General features: G+C 53.4%; 2 protein-coding genes across 3 annotated transcripts; both read left to right on the top strand.

The window, feature by feature from the left end:
• The first annotated feature begins 3,697 nt into the window (after nucleotides 1-3,697).
• Nucleotides 3,698-17,140, top strand: LOC109251413 (IgGFc-binding protein-like). 2 transcript variants are annotated; one of them, XM_019422956.2, is made up of 10 exons: nucleotides 3,698-3,910; nucleotides 4,030-4,171; nucleotides 4,296-4,978; nucleotides 6,424-6,952; nucleotides 7,432-8,033; nucleotides 9,615-10,161; nucleotides 10,669-10,868; nucleotides 13,065-13,460; nucleotides 15,963-16,252; nucleotides 16,435-17,140. In XM_019422956.2, exons 1-10 carry the CDS (start codon nucleotides 3,713-3,715, stop codon nucleotides 16,598-16,600), a joined length of 3,753 nt encoding a protein of 1,250 aa, XP_019278501.2. In that variant the 5' UTR covers nucleotides 3,698-3,712; the 3' UTR covers nucleotides 16,601-17,140. The 2 variants fall into 2 exon arrangements, with proteins under 2 accessions (XP_019278501.2, XP_019278502.2); XM_019422957.2 differs by having other exon boundaries at nucleotides 16,387-16,465.
• SDHAF1 (succinate dehydrogenase complex assembly factor 1) lies at nucleotides 16,956-18,061 on the top strand. Its single transcript, XM_019423243.2, has one exon. It carries the CDS (start codon nucleotides 17,060-17,062, stop codon nucleotides 17,414-17,416), a length of 357 nt encoding a protein of 118 aa, XP_019278788.1. The 5' UTR covers nucleotides 16,956-17,059; the 3' UTR covers nucleotides 17,417-18,061.
• Nucleotides 18,062-18,358: the final 297 nt, after the last annotated feature.

Here is an 18,358-nt window from a genome sequence, read left to right as displayed (position 1 = left end):
CCTGCCGCGCAGCCCGGGGCGGCCCAGGCCTCTGCCTTGCCACAGACGGACTCTATTATCGCACCTTCGACGGCACCACCTTCCACCTCCCGGGCGCCTGCACCTATTCATTGGTAGGCACGGGCACGGGTCGACTTCGGGGTGGGAGGCCCTTCGAGGTGGTGCTGGAGACAGGTCCACGGATGCCCAAACTCCGCCGCGTGCTGCTCCGCGCGCATGGCCACCGCTTCGGCCTAGACTGCGAGGACTGGGGATACATCACGGTGAGCCCCCGCCCTGTCACCCGCCTCCTTTCAGCTGCCTGGCAGTCTCTGTTCTGCCCGGTGGGATCTCTGAGTATCGCCTTCCGGTTTTCTCCTCTCTCCAACAACCTCATTTCCGCTATCCTCCCCCTTCTCCCTTCTCTGCTTCCTCCCTCTCTCTGCCCCTTCCCCTTTCAATCCCTCTCTCAGTAGCTGGGTCTGCACATCCCTGTTCCATGCTGCTCAGGCTGTCTCTCCATCTTCCTTCGCCTCTTTCTCTGTCTACCACCCGTACCTACACCCCACCTGTCCCTCTCTCCCACCCCACAGTCTTCATCTCTCCTCTCTGCCTTTTTTCCTCCTCCACCTGGATCTCCATGCGCCCTCTCAGGCTCCACGTCTGCCATTACCTCTTACCAACGCCCACCTAGCCTTCCCTGACCCCTGCTCCAGGCTGCCCAAACTCCCTCTCTGGTGCCCCTACCTCACCACTGCCCTTCCTCTCCAGCTTTCCCGCTCTTTTTCTCTCCATAGTGGTCCCTCTTCCTCTCTCCTCCTCCTCCTGTCCCCACATCCCCTCCCTCTTCTTCCCCAGCTCTACTGCCCCAACCCCCAGGTCCACAGATGCCCTCAGATCTCTCTTCGGTCCCTGAGTAAGGAATTTCCCCTCTGTCCCTGCACTCCAGGCCCGCGTCACCACTCTCCCTCCCCTCACTCTCCTTCCCCTCTCCAGGTTTCCCCACACCTTCCCACTATACCCACACCCAAGCACTGCCTTGAACGCCCTGCCCCTTGACCCCTCTCCTTCACCCCATGTCCTTCTTCACACTCCAGCAGTCCCTGCCCACTCTTCCCCTGTTCTGGCGCACCCACTGTCCGCACTACTCCTCCCCACTAGTCTTCTCCCAGTTCTTCCGGACCCGGACCTCCCCCCTGACTCTAGGCTGCCCCACCCCTGCCCGCAGGTGGACGGCGTGCGGCGCTGCCTGCCCTTCGCGCTGAGTGGGGGCAGGGTGCGCGCCTTCGCGCGCGGCGCATCCGTGGTCCTCGCGGTGCGTGGAGGCCCGCGCCTGCTTTTCGGGCTCTGCTGCCACCTGAGTGTGGAGCTGCCTGCGGCCTACCGCGGCCTCACACGCGGCCTCTGCGGCAACTTCAACGGCAACGCGACGGATGACCTGCAGCTGCCAAGGCCCGGACCCTGCGCCGCGCCGCGTCCCTGCCCGGGTTCGGGCTGCCTCCCGGCCACCGAGGACGCGGGTGCAGCGTGGCGTGGCGCTTGCGACCTCCTGCGCGAGCCCAGCGGCCCCCTGGCACCCTGCCACGCATTCCTGCCGCCGGAGCCCTTCTACCAGGCCTGCGTGGCCGACGTGGGCCGCGCCCGCGGGAACCACAAAGTGCTCTGTGCCTGCCTGCAAGCCTACGTGGCTGCCTGCCAGACGGCTGGTGCGGATATGCGGCCCTGGAGGGCTCCCAGCCTTTGCCGTATGTCCCCTGCGAGAGGGCTTTACGAGCCGCCGCCGCGGGGTGGGGTCCCGAGGCGGGAGACTGGTCTGGTCTTCAGTCATAACGCAGGTGTTAGTTGAGGACCTACTATGTGTCGGCCTATTTTAAGGATACAGCACCAAACAGGACAGAGTCCCATGCACACTATGGTTGGGAAAACAGATTTGATTTTATCCCTTAGGTAACGTTTACAGAGCACTCATTCAATATCAGGCGCTGCGTTAAAATTGTTGTCCCTGGACCAGCAGCATCAGCTTGTTTACAGGGCTTGTTTACAATGCAAAGTCTTGCCCTGCCCCAGACTTACTCAATCAGAAACTCTGGAGTGGGAGCCACCAACCTGTTTTAACAAGCCCTCCAGGAGACCCGGATGCAAGGCTAGATCTGAGAACCTGTATTGCGTGCTTGAAGTCAGCCCACTCCATCTTCGAACTTTTCTTGGAGATGGGATAATTGTCTACCTCCTGTAGTTGAGAACACTGAGGCACAAAGAATCCCCCCAGATCTTACAGCCAGTAGGGGGCAGAACTGGCCTTTCCACCTGGCTCCAGAATCCTCTCTCTCAACCCCTATGCTATAGTGTTTCTCCAACAATAATGCAAAAATAGTTCCAGTAATAACATGAAAAGAACAGCTGACCTTACTGAATACACGTTCGGTGCTAAGCCCTCAATTCTCCCAACAGCCCCATCAGGCAAGTACCTTTTATGGATGAGGGAAACCAAGTTATAGGTGGTTAAGGAAATTGCTCAGTATCACCCACCTAGAAAATGACTTAGCTGGCATCTGAATATTTGTTCACCTAACAGGTTCTCATCAACTTCACGTTTCTATGTCCACGTGTATCTTCCATGATCCTCATGGACTCTTGGCCCCACCTTAATTTATCATTTTGGTGTCAGTGTCTCTCTCTTTCTGCCTCCAGGTTCAAATGTTCTTGGAGGGAATGTTTGGCTTGCTCTTAAATTACAGACCAATGGCCACCCTCACCTCTGTCTGTCAGGGTCATTTATCCAGCCCTGACCCAACCAGCGAGTCATGGGTACACAATGTGGCCACTATATCCAGCAGGACTCTTAATAGCGATGTCAGAATCCTAACTCAAACTGAGGGGAGAAAGAATAAATGATTTGGAGCACATATAACTGCAAAGACTGAGGGTGTTTCTATCTTCAGTCTTAGCTAGATTAAGAATTTTCAACTGCAGATTTAAAAAGTCCATTTTTCTCCCTGTCCATCTTCTTCTTCCCTTCCATTCTCCTCTGTTAGCTTTATTCTCAAGTAGATTCTCCTCTTGTGGTAGCCGCAAGGCTTTGGCAACTTCAAGCTGACAATTCTACCAGCTTCAATGCCTTTGCAAAAATGTAACATCCTTTTCCCAGTGACCCCAGCTAAAGTCTCAGGCTCGCCACCCAAGGCTTCGCCTGTCCAATTATTGTGAACCAGAGGAGGGAAGAATAATCTGATTAGCCAGCCCTGGGGTTCTGTACACAACCCTGGAACCTGGATGTGGAATCACCTCAGTCCACATGTTGAAAGTAAGGATGGATAGTTGCCAAAAAGCAAGCGGAGGTTATTATTGTCAGAAGGGCAGACAGGCCAAGAAAAGACCTCCACCACTAGAATCCACTGACAGGTTCCTTATGGACCCAAACAAGCAGCATAGGAGGTGGGATCACTTGGTGGTTCAAGTAATGGTCAACCCTTTCAACAGGGGCTGGGATTGCCGGGGAAAGACCCCCTAAAAGACAAAGAGCAGGGAAGCCACATTAGTCATATCTAGGATACACTTAAGTAGCTAGCACACTGCATAGTGCGCAGACACCGTTCAATCACTGCCGGCTGTTACTGCTGTTAGGATTAATCTAAGGGGAGGTCTTCCGGGAACGATGCAATCTGAGGGTGCCGGGGAAGCGGAGGGCAGGCCCCTGGCTTGCCTGAGTCTGACAAGCCACCTCTCCACAGCCATGCGGTGCCCCCCACACAGCCACTACAGCCTGTGTGTGAACCCCTGTCCCGCGGCCTGTGCAGGTGTTCAGGAGGTGGTACAGCTCCCCACTCCCTGCGCTGAGGGCTGCGAGTGCGATGATGGATTCTTCCCCGCCAAGGGTGACTGCGTCCCTGTGGACCACTGTTCTTGCTTCCACAATGGCCTGTACTTCCCTGTGAGCATCCTCTTGGGCCCTTGTTAGAGGTTTATTTGGATCCTCTCATCTCAGAACCTGTGGCTACACCTTCCCTTCAATACCACCTCACCTTTCACCGCCTCTCCCTTCCTCCACAGCCTGGCCAGACTATCCTCATCAAGAATTGCTCCTCCTCCTGTACCTGCCACCTAGGGGAAGGTGTGGCCTGTGTCCCCTTCAGCTGCCCTATGGAGGAGGTCTGTGGCATCACAGATGGAGTCCTAGGCTGTCGATTGCAAGGTGCCCAGCGCTATAGTCTCAGGGGTCAGAGATTGGGGCATGACTCCTGCATCCTGGGAAGGAGGGGACTGGTGACCCAGACTCCTGGGACTCATAGGTCCTTGATCTTCTCTCTCCTCCACAGCCACCTTGGCCCCTGCCCCTAGCTCTGTGGCCCCACCGCTGGTTTCCCCGCCATTGCTCCCCAGTCCCAGTCCCCAGTGCCCAGAAAACTCCCGCTTTGTTCCCTGTGGGTCTGCATGTCCAGCCACGTGTGCCAACCCCTCAGCCCCAGAGCACTGTAGCCACCCCTGTGCTCCTACCTGCCAGTGCCTGCCTGGCTACCTGCTGCAGGACGGCCAGTGCATGCCCCCTGCACACTGCTCCTGCTTCCTGCACCAAGGCCGTACTTTCTGGACAGACAACTGTACTTGGCACTGCCACTGCCCAACCCTTGGGGCCCTGGTGAGCAAACTTCCCCAGTGTTGGCCTGACAAGTGCCATGGTCACTGCAAGGCCTTCACAGGTGGTTGGTACCACTGCCTGTCAGCCCAGTCCTCACCCAGTCCCACTGTCCTGGAGAAGCCACTGGTGTGCACTGCCTCTGGAGACTTCTACTTCCACACATTTGGAGGAGCTCACTACGAATTCCCTGGCTCCTGTGTCTATCGCCTGGCGGGTCTCTGTGACACAGCCCATGCCGACCTTGAGCCCTTCAGCCTGGATTTGACCCCACTGCTGCGGCCACGTGGCTGGGCCAAGGCCCTGACCCTCTTAGCCTGTGGCCTGAGGCTGGACCTGAGTCCAGAAGATCTCAACCACATCCGGGTGAGTTTTCAAAGACTCCATACGTACCTAACGTCCCTCACCATGCCCATTACCCACAGGTAACCTGTAGACCGCTCTTTTCCTGCTGATACCCCCTTTATCAACTCTCTCACTGGTTCTCAGAGATGTCTACTCCAATTTCCTAGTGGCCCATTCATTGACTTGCCTGTTGATCCCTTCCCACAAACTTTCTATTTGAGACTTCTACCCTTGAGTCTCCTATTATTCTCCCATTAACCTTCCACTGAGTCCTCAGTTGACTCCCCTTTAACCCATAGACTCAGCCTTGACTTCCCATTGGCCCTCTTTCTTTCTTTCTTTCTTTTTTCTTTTAGTGTTTATTTATTTTTGAGAGAGTGCAAGCTGGCAAGGGGCAGAGAGAGAGGGGGAGACACAGAATCCAAAGCAAGCTCTGGGCTCTGAGCTGTCTGCACAGAGCCCGAGGTAGGGCTCAAACTCACAAACCATGAGATCATGATCTGAGCCAAAGCTGCAGTCCGACGCTTAACTGACTGAGCCACCCAGGCGCCAGACCCTCCATTTCTCTCCCACTGAAAATCCCACGAACCCATTCATTGCCCCTCCCCCACTGGTCCTACTACAGTTATATTGATTTGCCCAATTAACCCTATTTACTGTCCTCTTGACCTCACCCCACACCCCATAGATCTGTACTGAGCTATTTGTTGACCTTCCTAGTGATTCACTGACTGGCCCATTAATGCCATTTACATCTCTGTGGATTTTTCCATTGAGTTCCCAAGCCATTCCAATTCTCCCATTGAGCTTCCTATTGATATGGATTCCTCCACTGAATTCTCAGGGCTTTCTAATATCCCAATTGAGCCGGTCTTTGACTGAGTCTCACTCTTTAAGCCTTCCTGAGACTGTAGCATTAATTCATTGACTCACCTTCTGACTCCACCCCCTCATTAACTCTAATCATCTAATCTCTACCACTGACACACACCCATCCGTGGGATCCTTTTTTTTTTTTTTTTAATTTTTTTTTTCAACGTTTTTAATTTATTTTTGGGACAGAGAGAGACAGAGCATGAACGGGGGAGGGGCAGAGAGAGAGAGGGAGACACAGAATCGGAAACAGGCTCCAGGCTCCAGGCTCCGAGCCATCAGCCCAGGCTCCGAGCCATCAGCCCAGAGCCTGACGCGGGGCTCGAACTCACGGACCGCGAGATCGCGACCTGGCTGAAGTCGGACGCTTAACCGACTGCGCCACCCAGGCGCCCCTCCGTGGGATCCTTTAACTCACCCTTCATTTAGCCTCTACTGATGTTCCATTGAATCTCCTTGCGATTCCTAATGACTACCCTGGTTAACCGATGTTCCCCTTGATCCTTCTCTGATCCTTCACTGGCATTTCCAAGAACTTCTGCGACAGCCACTACATCCTTCCCCTGCTGATACCTGCATGCCCTCCCTTGTAGGTGGACGGAATTCTGGAATCGCTGCCCTTCTTTCACGGCCACTGCCTCCGTGCCTACTATCAAGGCCGCCAGCTCTGTGTAGACACGGACTTCGGCCTCTCACTCACCTACGATTGGGACAGCCTGGCACGTGTAACGCTGCCGAGGCCCTACGGACCCTACCTGTGTGGACTCTGTGCCCAAAGAGGCCCGAGCAGCCCCACGGTGCCGTTGCCCGACATCTGGAAGGTGGCAGAAGTGCCAGGCTGTGGCCCAGTCTGCGGGCCCCTCTGCCACAACCAGTGTCCAGTATCCACGCGCACTCGATTCGCTGGAGACGCGTACTGCGGGCTGCTGGCGGGGGCCGAGGGTCCCTTGGGGCCATGCTACGCCGCCCTGGACCCGCTCCCATTCCTGGACAACTGCCTGGACGACGTGTGCCGCCACCACGGAGCCCGTCCCATCGTCTGCCGAGCCCTGGCTGCCTTCACTGTCGCCTGTCAGGCTCTGGATGTGCACCTGCGGCCGTGGAGGACGCCTGACTTCTGTCGTGAGTGTGTGGGGCTTGGCATACATAGTGGGTGAAGCTCCTAAGAGCTGGGATTTGGGACACCGAGGGACGGACGCGGGAGGACCAATGAAGAAGTTCAGGCCTGGGTGGGTGGAGCCAGGTGAAGAAGGGTGGGACTTGAAGAAGAGTTAGACCTGGATGGGGCAGCAGTTTCATTAACGAGATCTTCCTGTCTTTTGTGTCCGTCTCTTTTTCTGTCTGTCTCTCCCGTGCCTCTGTGTCTCCCTTTCTGCGCCTCACTATCTCTACTTGGTGTTCCCACTTTCCGTTCCTCGTCCTCTCTCCCCTCCATGTTGCTCTTCCACTCACCCCCACCCTCTATCCTCCCTCCGTCTCTGTCTTCCCCTCCGTTTCTCTCTCCCGGCCTACCCCTTTCTCTGTCCCCCGCTATTTCTTTCCCGCGTCTCTCCATCTCTTTCATTTCGCTCTGGCCCTCGCACCCCCGCGGGTCTCCCCAGCGTTACGGTGCCCGCCGCACTCGCACTATGAGCTGTGCGGCCCGTGCTGCCCGGCCACGTGCGCGGGCAGCGAGAGCCGCTCTGGCCGCGGCGCCTGCGGGAGCCGCTGCTGTGAGGGCTGCGTGTGCGACACGGGCTTCTTGCTAAGCGGCGCCGCCTGCGTGCCTGCGGCCCAGTGCGGCTGCTTTCGCGCGGGCCGCTACCGAGCTCTAGGCGCCGTCTGGTACCCGGGGCCAGGCTGCGCACGCCGCTGCCGCTGCCGCCCGGGCGGCGTGGTGACGTGCGCGCCGCGGCCGTGCGGGCGCGGGCGAGTGTGCGGCCTGCGCGGGGGCGTGCGCCGCTGCCTGCCCGACGGCCGAGGCAGCTGCGCCCTCGCCGGGACCGCGCACGTGCTCGCCTTCGACGGCCGCACGCACACGCTGCCCCCGCCCGCGCCTTTCTCTCCTGAGAGCTGCCTGCAAGTGCTCGCCCGCGCCCCACGCCGGGGTCCCAGTTCCTTCAGCCTGGACGTGGCCCGCGATGGAGCCGGGCTACTCAGTCTGCACCTCAACCTCTCCGGGCACCACCTGCAGCTAGACCGCGCAGTTGTCGGCTTCATCACGGTAGGGGTTCACTGGACCGCGCCCACACCCCACCCTCTTCCTCCTGGAGGTTCCTCTGTTTCCCCCACCATATGTAACGTGGGCGTGGCTGTCCCTTAAGACTTAAGAGACGGTGCAAATTTGTGACAAGGTGGAAGCATTGCGTGGGACACAGTAATGGCTCACTAAAGGGTAGCTGTTAGATATGCATTATCACCTACTACCCAGGATTGAATAAAATTAGTCATTCAGGATTATTTCAGTAAATTGTTTGGAGAGTCTCTCGGTGGTCCAGGAAAGGCCGGAGGATTTGATGATGACTAAGTCCTGGGAGAGCTCACATTCCTCCAGGGAAACAGATGATAAGTATATAAATAAGTAAAATAGGTGGTACATCCGATGATCAGTTTAGAACTGTAATGAAAAATAGGGGCACCTGGATGGGTCAGTGGGTTAAGCGTCCAACTCTGGTTTCAGCTCAGGTCATGATCTCATAGTTGGTTGGTATGAGCCCCGCATTGGGCTCCACTACTGGCAGTGCCAGAGCCTGCTTGGGATTCTTACTCTCTCCCTCCTTCTCTGCCCCACCCCCCCGGCCCCACCTCATGCTGTCTCTGACTCTCTCTCAAAAAAAAAAAAAAAGAGAGAGAAAAAGAAAACTATAAAGAAAAATAAAACAAGGAAGAGAGAGTACAGAAACAGTGTAAAGAGGTTTAGGATTTTGAATAAGGTGATGAGGAAGACTCTACTGACAAAGTAACATTTGAGTCACTGATCTGAAGGAGGTAAGGGAGGGGTCCATGTGAACATCTGGGAAGGAGCAAACCAGGCAGAGGGAACACAAAGTGTGAAGGTCAGGGAACTGGGATGGTGCCTGGTGCGTTGGAGGAATAGGAGGAAGTCAGTGTAGCTTGTGAGTGAGCAAGTAAGTGAGTAAGGGGTTGAGGAAGAGATAATGAGGTTGGAGAAGTGATGGGGCCAGATCACTAGGGCCTTCTAGGATGGGTGGGGATGAAAACTGAGGCAAAACAGTAGCAGAGAAAGCAGGAGTGTGGTGAGATTCGGCAGCCAGAAGTAGAGAGAGCTTCAAAAAGAAGTGTGGTGAGAACTCATGAGGAAGAGAAGGCCAGAGAAAGGGCCCTGGGACCTATTTAGTGCTAATTATGTGCTAGGCACTGTTCTGAGCACTACTTGTACCATCTCATTTAATCTTCCTAGCAACTGTATTAGTCAGCTAATGCTGCATAACAAGCTCAAAAAAAAAATTCTCAGTGACTTATTCAGCCAGCTTTCTCACACATCTGTGAGTTGACTGGCATTTGGGTGATCTTGGCCTAGGTCATTAAGCACTTCCCACATGCTGAGCATTTTTCTAAGTACTTTTTGTTGATTTATTTAATTCTCCCAACAGCCCTAGGAAGTAGGTACTTTGATCCTCCCATTTTACAAATAAAGAAACTAAAGTTCAGAGAGGCTAACTTTTCTACCCAACTCTCACAGTTCATTTGTAGCACAGCTGGGAGGGATGTCCAGGATACTGGGAGGCGTGGGAGCAGGCTCAACCTTCTCAGCCTCAGTCTTGACCCCTTTCTTCCTCCCCAGGTGGATGGTGAACACTGCCGGCTGCCCTGGGTACTGCCGGGGGGCAGGGCCTGGGCCACGTTGGAGGGCCGCCACGTGGTGGTGCACACTGCCTGTGGGCTGCATATCATGTATGACTGGGGCAGCCAGGTGCGCCTAACTGTGCCTTCCACCTTCCACGGCCAGCTGGTGGGCCTCTGTGGGGCCTTTGGTGGCCAAGTTGGCCCCCTTGATGTGCCTCTAGACACAAGATCCTGGTCCAGGGGCCTGGTCACTAACCCCTGCCCACTGCCCCAGCCCAGTCTTGGCTTTAGCATCAGCTGCCCCACGCAACTTGCCCAGATCTTCAATGCTCCCAAACTGTGTAGACTCCTACAGGCACCAGATGGTCCCTTTGGCCGCTGCCTGGGCCATATCAGCCCCAAGGCTTTCCTCAGGATATGCCTGCAAGACGTATGTCATACCCATGGTCAGGACCTTGGTCTCTGTGATGCCCTCACAGCATATACTGCCGCCTGTCAGGAAGCTGGCATCCCTGTGAAGCTTTGGAGGGGACCCAAGCTTTGCCGTGAGTGCTCTGGCTGGGTGTGGGTTGCCTCCGGGGCAGGTTGAAGGCAGCAGGAAGAGCCCCTTCTCCTGATGGGGATCAGAGCAGTCCTGATGGTAGATGGAATTGGCTAAGCAGTGTTGGGGGGAAGGGCATCTAAGGGAGAGAGAACTGGAATTTCAAAGGTGTGGAAGTTGAAAAATATCAGTGGGGGGCACCTGGGCGGCTCAGTCGGTTAGGCGTCTGACTTCAGCTCAGGTCATGATCTCATGGTTTGTGAGTTTGAGCCCCACATCGGGTTCTGTGCTGACAGCTCAGAGCCTGGAGCCTGCTTCGGATTCTGTGTTTCCCTCGCTTTCTGCCCCTCCCCCACTCACACTCTGTCTTTCTGTCTTTCAAAACTAAATCAATGTCTTAAAAAAAATTTTTTTTAAAGCAGTGGGAAGCTAGCCTGACTGGGGCAAGAGGCAATAGGATTGGAGAGGGAAACTTGAGTCCTAAGCACCAGCCTTTGCCATCCACCTGCAGCTCTGACGTGTCCGCCTCGGAGCCACTACAGCATCTGCGCACGGACCTGTGATGGGGGCTGTGTCCAGCCTACCGGCCCTGCTCACTGTTCTACCCAATGCTATGAGGGCTGTGAGTGTGACCCTGGATTCATTTTTGACGGCACAGACTGTGTGTCTCAGGACCACTGCGGCTGCTTTCACAGTGGACGCTACATCCCTGTAAGAGAGGTCCCCAGGCATGGGTGGGTGGGTGCAAAGTTTCCCATATCTTGTCATAAAATGTTCCCCAGGGGCACCTGGGTGGTTCAGTTGGCTAACCATCTGACTCTTCATCTCAGCCCAAGTCTTGATCTCGGGATCGTGATTTGAGCCACACATTGGGCTCTGTGCTGGGCATGAAGCCTACTTAAGAAAAAAAAAAAAAAAGTTCCCTGGACCACACTATATCAGTCAGCATTTGCCATTGTAAATGAAGAAAATGATGCCAAGTATCTTAAATACAACAAGGAACATACCTACCTTTAATTGTTTAAATCTGAGGCTTTCACGCATGGCTGGATTCAGGGACTCAAATGATGTCACTAGAACTCAAGTTTCTTTCTGTCTTTCATCCCTGTCTTTTCCTTTTTCTATGATAGCTTCTATATCAAGTAGGCTCTAGGTCCAAATGCTATAACAGTCTCAAAATTACAGTGGCTTAAATTTGATAGAAGCTTATTTCTCTCTCATGAACAGTCCAAGAATAACCACCTTGGCTCATCCAAGTCAGGGACACAGGTTTCTTCTATCATGTGGTTCTACCTCCCCTGTAGTATTGTGATCATCTACTCCCCACCACATCTTCATTCAAGCAAGTTGGCCAGGAAAAAGAAGGGACAGGGAGGTCAGGCCCCGCTCTTTAAGGGCATAACCCAAAAGTAGCACATATCACTTCTGTTCATATCCCATTGGCCACAACTTCACGAAGGGACCCCATCTGGCTGCAGAGGAGGCTGGAAGATGTATCTTTAGCTGGGTATCCCTGAATGCAGCCAAAAATTCTAATTCTGGGGAAGAAATGGAGAATGGATATTTGAAGACATGCATAGCCTCATTTTCAAATCACTTCTGCATGTTGGGCAGTGGTGGTCCCCTTCTTCTCCAAGTTTATGATGTACAGTTTAGCCATCTCAGTGGAAGGACAGACCCCTCTCTCAATAGTTCCAGCAGAAGTCCCAGTGCTGACTCCTATTGTCCCACTTGCCCATCCCTAAACCAGAGAGGCCAGGAGATATGGGGTACTCAATCAGTCTCTGACTAGCCAGACCTGGGGCATGCGCCCAGAGCTGAAGCCAGAGGGTAGGTATATCACTTAAGAAACTCCACAGACAGAAAAGTGGGGCTAATTCCCCAAAGAAACTGGAAGGCTGTTACCAGAAGACCACAGATGGATGGACCCTCGGCAGGCAAAGCTTCCTCTTCAAGGCTTTGCAGCTCCTTGAATCCATTCAGAGGTAAAGAAAAGCCCCCCAGGGGATGACTGACATAGTTGTCTTGGAGATTCGAGGCCACCAGATACGAAAAAATGATTGGTTAAACCCTAGTGGTGCCTGGGTGGCTCAGTCAGTGAAGCTTCTGACTTTGGCTCAGGTTATGACCTCACGGTTCGTGAGTTCAGGCCCCACATCAGGCTCTGAACTGGTGGTGTGGAGCCTGCGGAGCCTGCTTGGGATTCTCCTTCTCTCTCTCTCTGTCTCTCTCTCTGTCTCTCTCTCTGTCTCTCTCTCTCTGCCCCTTTCCCACTTGCACTCTCACTCTCAAAATAAATACATAAACTTTAAACCCCAAACCAACCCCAGGAATGAATACATGCCCACACTGGGAGGAACAGGGCATAAGAGCTGCTACAGCTGCCATCACATGTCCCCTCCATGCTAGTACTGACACTGGCCACACATCAGAACTTGCAGAGAGCTCTTAAGGTTTTTCACACACCAGTGAAAAAAGCAGAGGGATTGTCCCAGATTGAAACAGACTTTAAAACCACAATAGTCAAATGCAGTACACAAAGCTTGATTATATACTAGTTGAAAAAGAACAGTTAATAGATATTTGGGGGACAATTGGAGAAATTCATCAAACATTTTTTATTTTTGCCCATCTCAGAGAAAAACAGCTCAATGGATTTTTAATTTGTATTTGTCTTGTTAGGAGGTTGAGCATCTTTTAAAATGCCTAAGAAACATATTTTTCTATTAACTTTCTGAATAGCTTTGTTCATGTTTTTTATTGACTTATTGGTCTTTTTCTTTTTTATTTCTAGGAACTCTTTATATATTAAGGAACTTAGTCCTTCATGATATGTTTTATACATGTGCTTAGCTGTTTGTTGATATGGTTTTTTGAATTTGATTTTGAGTCTCTCCCTCTCTGCAGGTTGGGGAGGCACTGGTCCTGCCTGGCTGCCAGGAACGCTGTATATGCTTGCATGGTCAAGGCCTCCAGTGCCAGCCCTTTTCCTGCCCACAGGGCACAGACTGCATCCTGGATGGGGGTGTGCGGTGGTGTGAGCCCAGGGAGGGTGCTACATGTCGCCTAGTGCCCGGGGGCCTCTTCACCACCTTTGATGGCTTCAGTGGGCTCACACCCATTCCTGTTATGTCCTGTGCCTATGAGCTAGCCACATTGGTGGGTTCCAGGCCCCAGGATCCTGACTGGTTCCACGTCATTGCTGACTTCCTGCCCTGTCCTAGCTGCACTGCTCTCAAACCACGAGTGATCATCGGCTTCAGGGATGGCTGTGCAGCTGTGGGAACCAATCAGGAAATATGGGTAAGGGACTTCCTCAGTAAGAGCCAAGACTTTTTTATAATCTGGCACTGATCTCTGGGGCCTTTTGATCCCTCACTGGCATTCCATACCCTTTTAACATAGAACTCTCCCATCACTGTGCTCTCACATTGACCTCCGTTGGCTAAATGTCCTTGTCATGCTCTCCCATGCCCTCTCTAGACCCTATATAAACTTCACCCTGGACTTCTCAGGACCCACTGATCCCCCACATTGACTCAAGTGCTGCTCAACTCCTGGGAACTACTGACTGAGTAGTCATCTACTACTACTACTACTACTCAGAGCTCTAATAGGGGAAGCCCAGGTAGCCCAGGTAGAGTGATCAGGGCTGGAATGGGAGAAGCACAGGTAGACTGTGGAAGCCCAGAGGAGATACTCTCAGTTTAGGAGACCAGTGAGGGCTTTCTGGAGAAGGTGACAAATGCGCTGAGACCTGATTTTAATCTTGGGAAGAGAACAGAACAAGGCCAGGAAAACAGAGGGAGCATATTTGGGGAATAGTGGTGAAAACGAACTGTTGAGTTTAAAATAGCCCACTAAATGTCTTTGGGCTTAGGGCCAGGGAGGTTGTTAGTGACTTAAGAAATCACAGCAGGGAGACAGCTCCTGGACTGCAGGTTTGAGGAATGGAGACAGCAGGAATAGACAGCTCTCTTGACAAGTTGTACATACAAACTGCCTTTGTCAAACAGGTGAGAGTAGAGATAAGCCAGGAAGAGGCAGAGGCCTTTTAAAACTGGTTTACCATTACGATTTTGTGATGGGAAAAACCCTGGGATGTTTAAGTGCTGATGGGAAGAAGCCAGACAAGGAGAGGTTGGAGATCCAGTGGGGAGAGAGGCCAGAGTGGAGAGCACTTGGCTCCCCCAAGACACGTGGAAACCAGAGAGCAGCAGAACTGGAATCTGGCAGGCAAAATGGATACTGTTTATAAGTAAGAGGGAAACAAACCTGAAACCCCATGTTGAGAAATAAAAGGAGGCTACTGGTAAGAGTGGGAGGATGGTCCAGCAAGAGAGCAGCTAGGATTCTGCCACAACCCAGCTCAACCACAAAAAGTGGTGATTAGAATAGTGCCACATAGGGTAGCTGTGAAGATTCATGCAGAGTGTGTGGCATATACGAAGTGCTCAATAAATAGAAGCTCTTGGGGCGCCTGGCTGACTCCGTTGGAAGAGCTTAAGACTTGACCTTGGGGTTGTGAGTTGAGCCCCATGTTGAGTGTACAGAGTACTTAAAAGTAAATAAACTTAAGGGGCGCCTGGGTGGCTCAGTTGGTTAAGCATCTGACTTTTGATTTCGGCTCAGGTCATGATCTCACAGTTTGTGGAACTGAGCCCCAAGTAGGGCTCTGCGCTGACATCATGGAGCCTGCTTGGGTTTCTCTCCCTCCCTCTCTGCCCCTCCCCAGTTCTCTCTCTCTCTCTCTCTCAAATATAAACATTAAAAAAGTAAATAAACAAGAATTTTTTAAACTGTGATTGCAGGTGCCTGGGTGGCTCAGTCAGTTAAACATCCTACTTTGGTTCAGGTCATGATTTCACAGTTCATGAGTTCGAGCCCTGTGTCAGGCTCTGTGTGTACAGGTCAGAGCCTGGGGACTGCTTCGGATTCTGTGTCTCCCTCTCTCTGCTCCTCCCCTGCTCATGCTGTCTCTGTCTCTCAAAAATAAGTAAACGTTAAAAAAAAAAAAAGCTGTGATTGCTCTTGTGGTCACTTTTATATTATTAATGGAGAGGAAATATATATAACAGAATGGTCAAGAACACAGGTCATGAAATCACACCCCTTTGGTTCAAAATTGGCTCTGCCACTTACCAGCTATGTGAACCTGGGCAAGCTATATTACTTCTCTGGGCCTCAGTTTCCTAATCAGTAAAAGGCAAGAGGCACCTAGGCATACAGGACTGATCTACCCTGTCAGAGTGTTGGTGAGGATTTAGTATCATTTATAAATTTAATATCATTAATTACATAATTAATTTAGGTGACAGTATATTAAAATATCAATTACATTATATAATGCAATATACTGTCATACATTATCTTATAAAATAAATAACCAAATATTAAAGCACTTGGAATAGTGCCTGGCACAGAGTATGTGTAAACGGTTATTAGATTATGAAGACACAGGTGAGAGAAATGCAACTGGTTCTAGAGACTTTGTTCTCTAAAGCTTCCTTTTAGGAAAGAGTTTTTTATGGAAAAATTCAAGCATCACAAAAGAAGAGAGAATGGTGTGTCATGAAACTCTGTTACAGTCACAAATGTTTTGCCATTTTTGCTTTCATCTTTTCCTCCCACTCTTTGCTTTGTTCGCGCTGGAGGATTTGAAAGCAAATACCAGACCTTTTTCCTCTAGCAAAGACCTGGGTATGCCATTTTGATAGAGACACCGGCAGGATTCACAGTAGTTTCAGAGCCCCGCCTCCGGACTCGGGCCCTAATCCCCGCCCTTCACTCGCCTCCTCTCTGCAGGTGAATGGACAACCCGCCAGCCTCCCGGCGCAAGTGTGCAGGGGCGTGGTCGCACGCTGGGCTGAGGGCTCCCGAGTTGTCATCGAGCGGTCCCCCATGCTGCGGGTGCTGGTGGGGCCCGAGGGGGCTGTGTCCCTACGGGCCTCCCCCGCGCTACGAGGACGCCTCCGGGCAGCCTGCGGGAACTACAACGGAATTGCAGCCGACGACCTGATACTCCCAGGAGGACTCCGGGATGCCAGCCTAGTCGACGTGTTCCAGTCGTGCCGGGTTCGGGGCTTCAACAACTGGTGAGAACTTTACCTTCTCCTGCCCGGGGACCTGACTTCTCTCGGCAGAGGGCGCGACCAGCGCAACTCCCTGCGCCACAGGCTGCCTTTGGAGACTTGGAGCCCATACCCTCTCTCTGATGGTCTTCCCACAGCACGGAGAAGCTTGTTATTCCACCGTCTCTCTGATGGTCTTCCCACAGCACGGAGAAGCTTGTTATTCCAGCCGTGACCCCAACACTTCACCGCCTGACGCCGCACCTCAGCGTGTGCCCGGGGCTGGGACTCGTCCACCCCCCCACCCCACCCCCCTCGACGCACACCTGCCCTGGGGATGGGAACCCACGGACCTTCCTGAGACTGTTTTAATAAATAATTTATGACCAAAACCTGCTTGTGCCTATATCTTCTACTTCCCAGTGCCCCCGCGCCCTGGGGGACACAAAAGGTCTCAACCTATAGTTCTCGTTTCCCAAGACTCAGGAGTTAGGTCGGGACCCTGTCCCCTTCCGACCCAAAACCTGAGTCCGAGCACCTAGCTCCCTCCTCCTTCGGGTCCCCAGAACTGCATTCCCCTCAAGGACACAGATTCCCTCTGGGGCAGGCGGGGGAACCTGCAGCTCCGCCCCTGACCCACAATATTGTGACGTAACTGCATCGACAGCCAACCCGGCTCGACGGCGCCAGCTAGCCAAGGCAGGAAGCGGAAGTTTTGAAGCGCGCGGGCCGGAAGTGCCTGTTGCCTTGCACGGCCGTGTCTCGCAACGGTGGTGCTGCGCCACTGTTCTTCGGGCATTACCTGTGTGCGCCCTGGGCCCAGCTGCGGCCATGAGCCGGCCCAGCCGGCTGCAGAGGCAAATTCTGAGCTTGTACCGCGAGCTTCTGCGCGCCGGGCGCGGGAAGCCTGGCGCCGAGGCGCGGGTGCGGGCCGAGTTCCGGCAGCATGCTTGCCTGCCACGCTCCGACGTGCTGCGTATCGAGTACCTGTACCGCCGCGGGCGGCGCCAGCTGCAGCTGCTACGGTCGGGCCACGCCACTGCCATGGGTGCGTTCGTGCGTCAGCGGAGTCCAACCCAGGAGTCCAGCGGCGCGGGGGCGCCAGGGACCCAGCCTGACAATGGCGATGGTCCGAGGAATCCCCTTGACGGAATGAGGTCACCGGAGACACCCCCCGATGGACGGTGACAGGACGAGGAGCTTACCAGATAGCGCAGGGGAACCGGGGGCCCGCCTGACTGTGTGGGAGGACTAGGGAACCTGCCTGATGAAACGTGAAAGGTCTTAAGACCAGCTCAATGGATTGGGGAATCGGAGAGCCCTCCTAGCGACGTGGGGTGCCAGCGACCCCCGTGATAGATGGTGAGAGATGACCGACCTTGCACGATCCATGATAACGGGTCGAACTCTCATGAGGGTTTGGAGTGGCTTGGTTGCCGGCTGGCTGAACTGTGTCAAGCTGAGAGCTCCTTACCCTAAAGCATGGGGAACCAAGACGCCTGCCGTCGGACGGAAAGAAGAGACACCTTTCTATTTACCTCTGGCTCCCCTCCCCTGTATTTAACTCTGAGAAGAGCAGACTTTTTGCTGAGAATTTTGGGAAGATACCCTGATGGATGGTGAGAAGCCCCGAATCCCCTTTGGAAAACTTTCTTCCCGTTAATTGTGGCAGACTAGGACCTGTGGGGAAGGGGCTGGGGTATCTTACCCCATCTGATCAACTGAAGACCCGTCAAGACCTATACTTGATGGTTCTGAGGGGAAACCCTGACTCCTGGGCCCTTCTCCTCCCAGGACTGTTGAACAAAAGGAATAAAATTGGAGATGTGATTACTTCCCTCTTGGTGGTCTTAAAGAGTTCATGTATTTGGGGATTTTTTTTAAAGGCCCTCACAAACCAAGAAGTGACCCTCTGGGAGGGGGAGGTATGGGGAGCTATCTGTTCTTCTCCGGAGCCCTCTGGACTAGCAGATTGGTTGAAGCAGCCTAGTTCATGCCCCTGGGCAGATCCATTGACCCACCGTGGTTTGACCCCAAAGAAACCCCAGTTGACTCCTTAATAGAAGGTAGGGAGGTAAGAGAGAAAATGGTGGAGCTCAGGAGGCCTGCCTGGAAACCCCTGAGGCAGTA

Source organism: Panthera pardus, unplaced genomic scaffold (genome assembly GCF_024362965.1).
Source record: "Panthera pardus isolate Hobbes unplaced genomic scaffold, ASM2436296v1 HiC_scaffold_18, whole genome shotgun sequence".
Classification (NCBI taxonomy): domain Eukaryota; kingdom Metazoa; phylum Chordata; class Mammalia; order Carnivora; family Felidae; genus Panthera; species Panthera pardus.
Note: the sequence above shows the minus strand (reverse complement) of the source record. Positions and strands in the feature narration are given on the sequence as shown.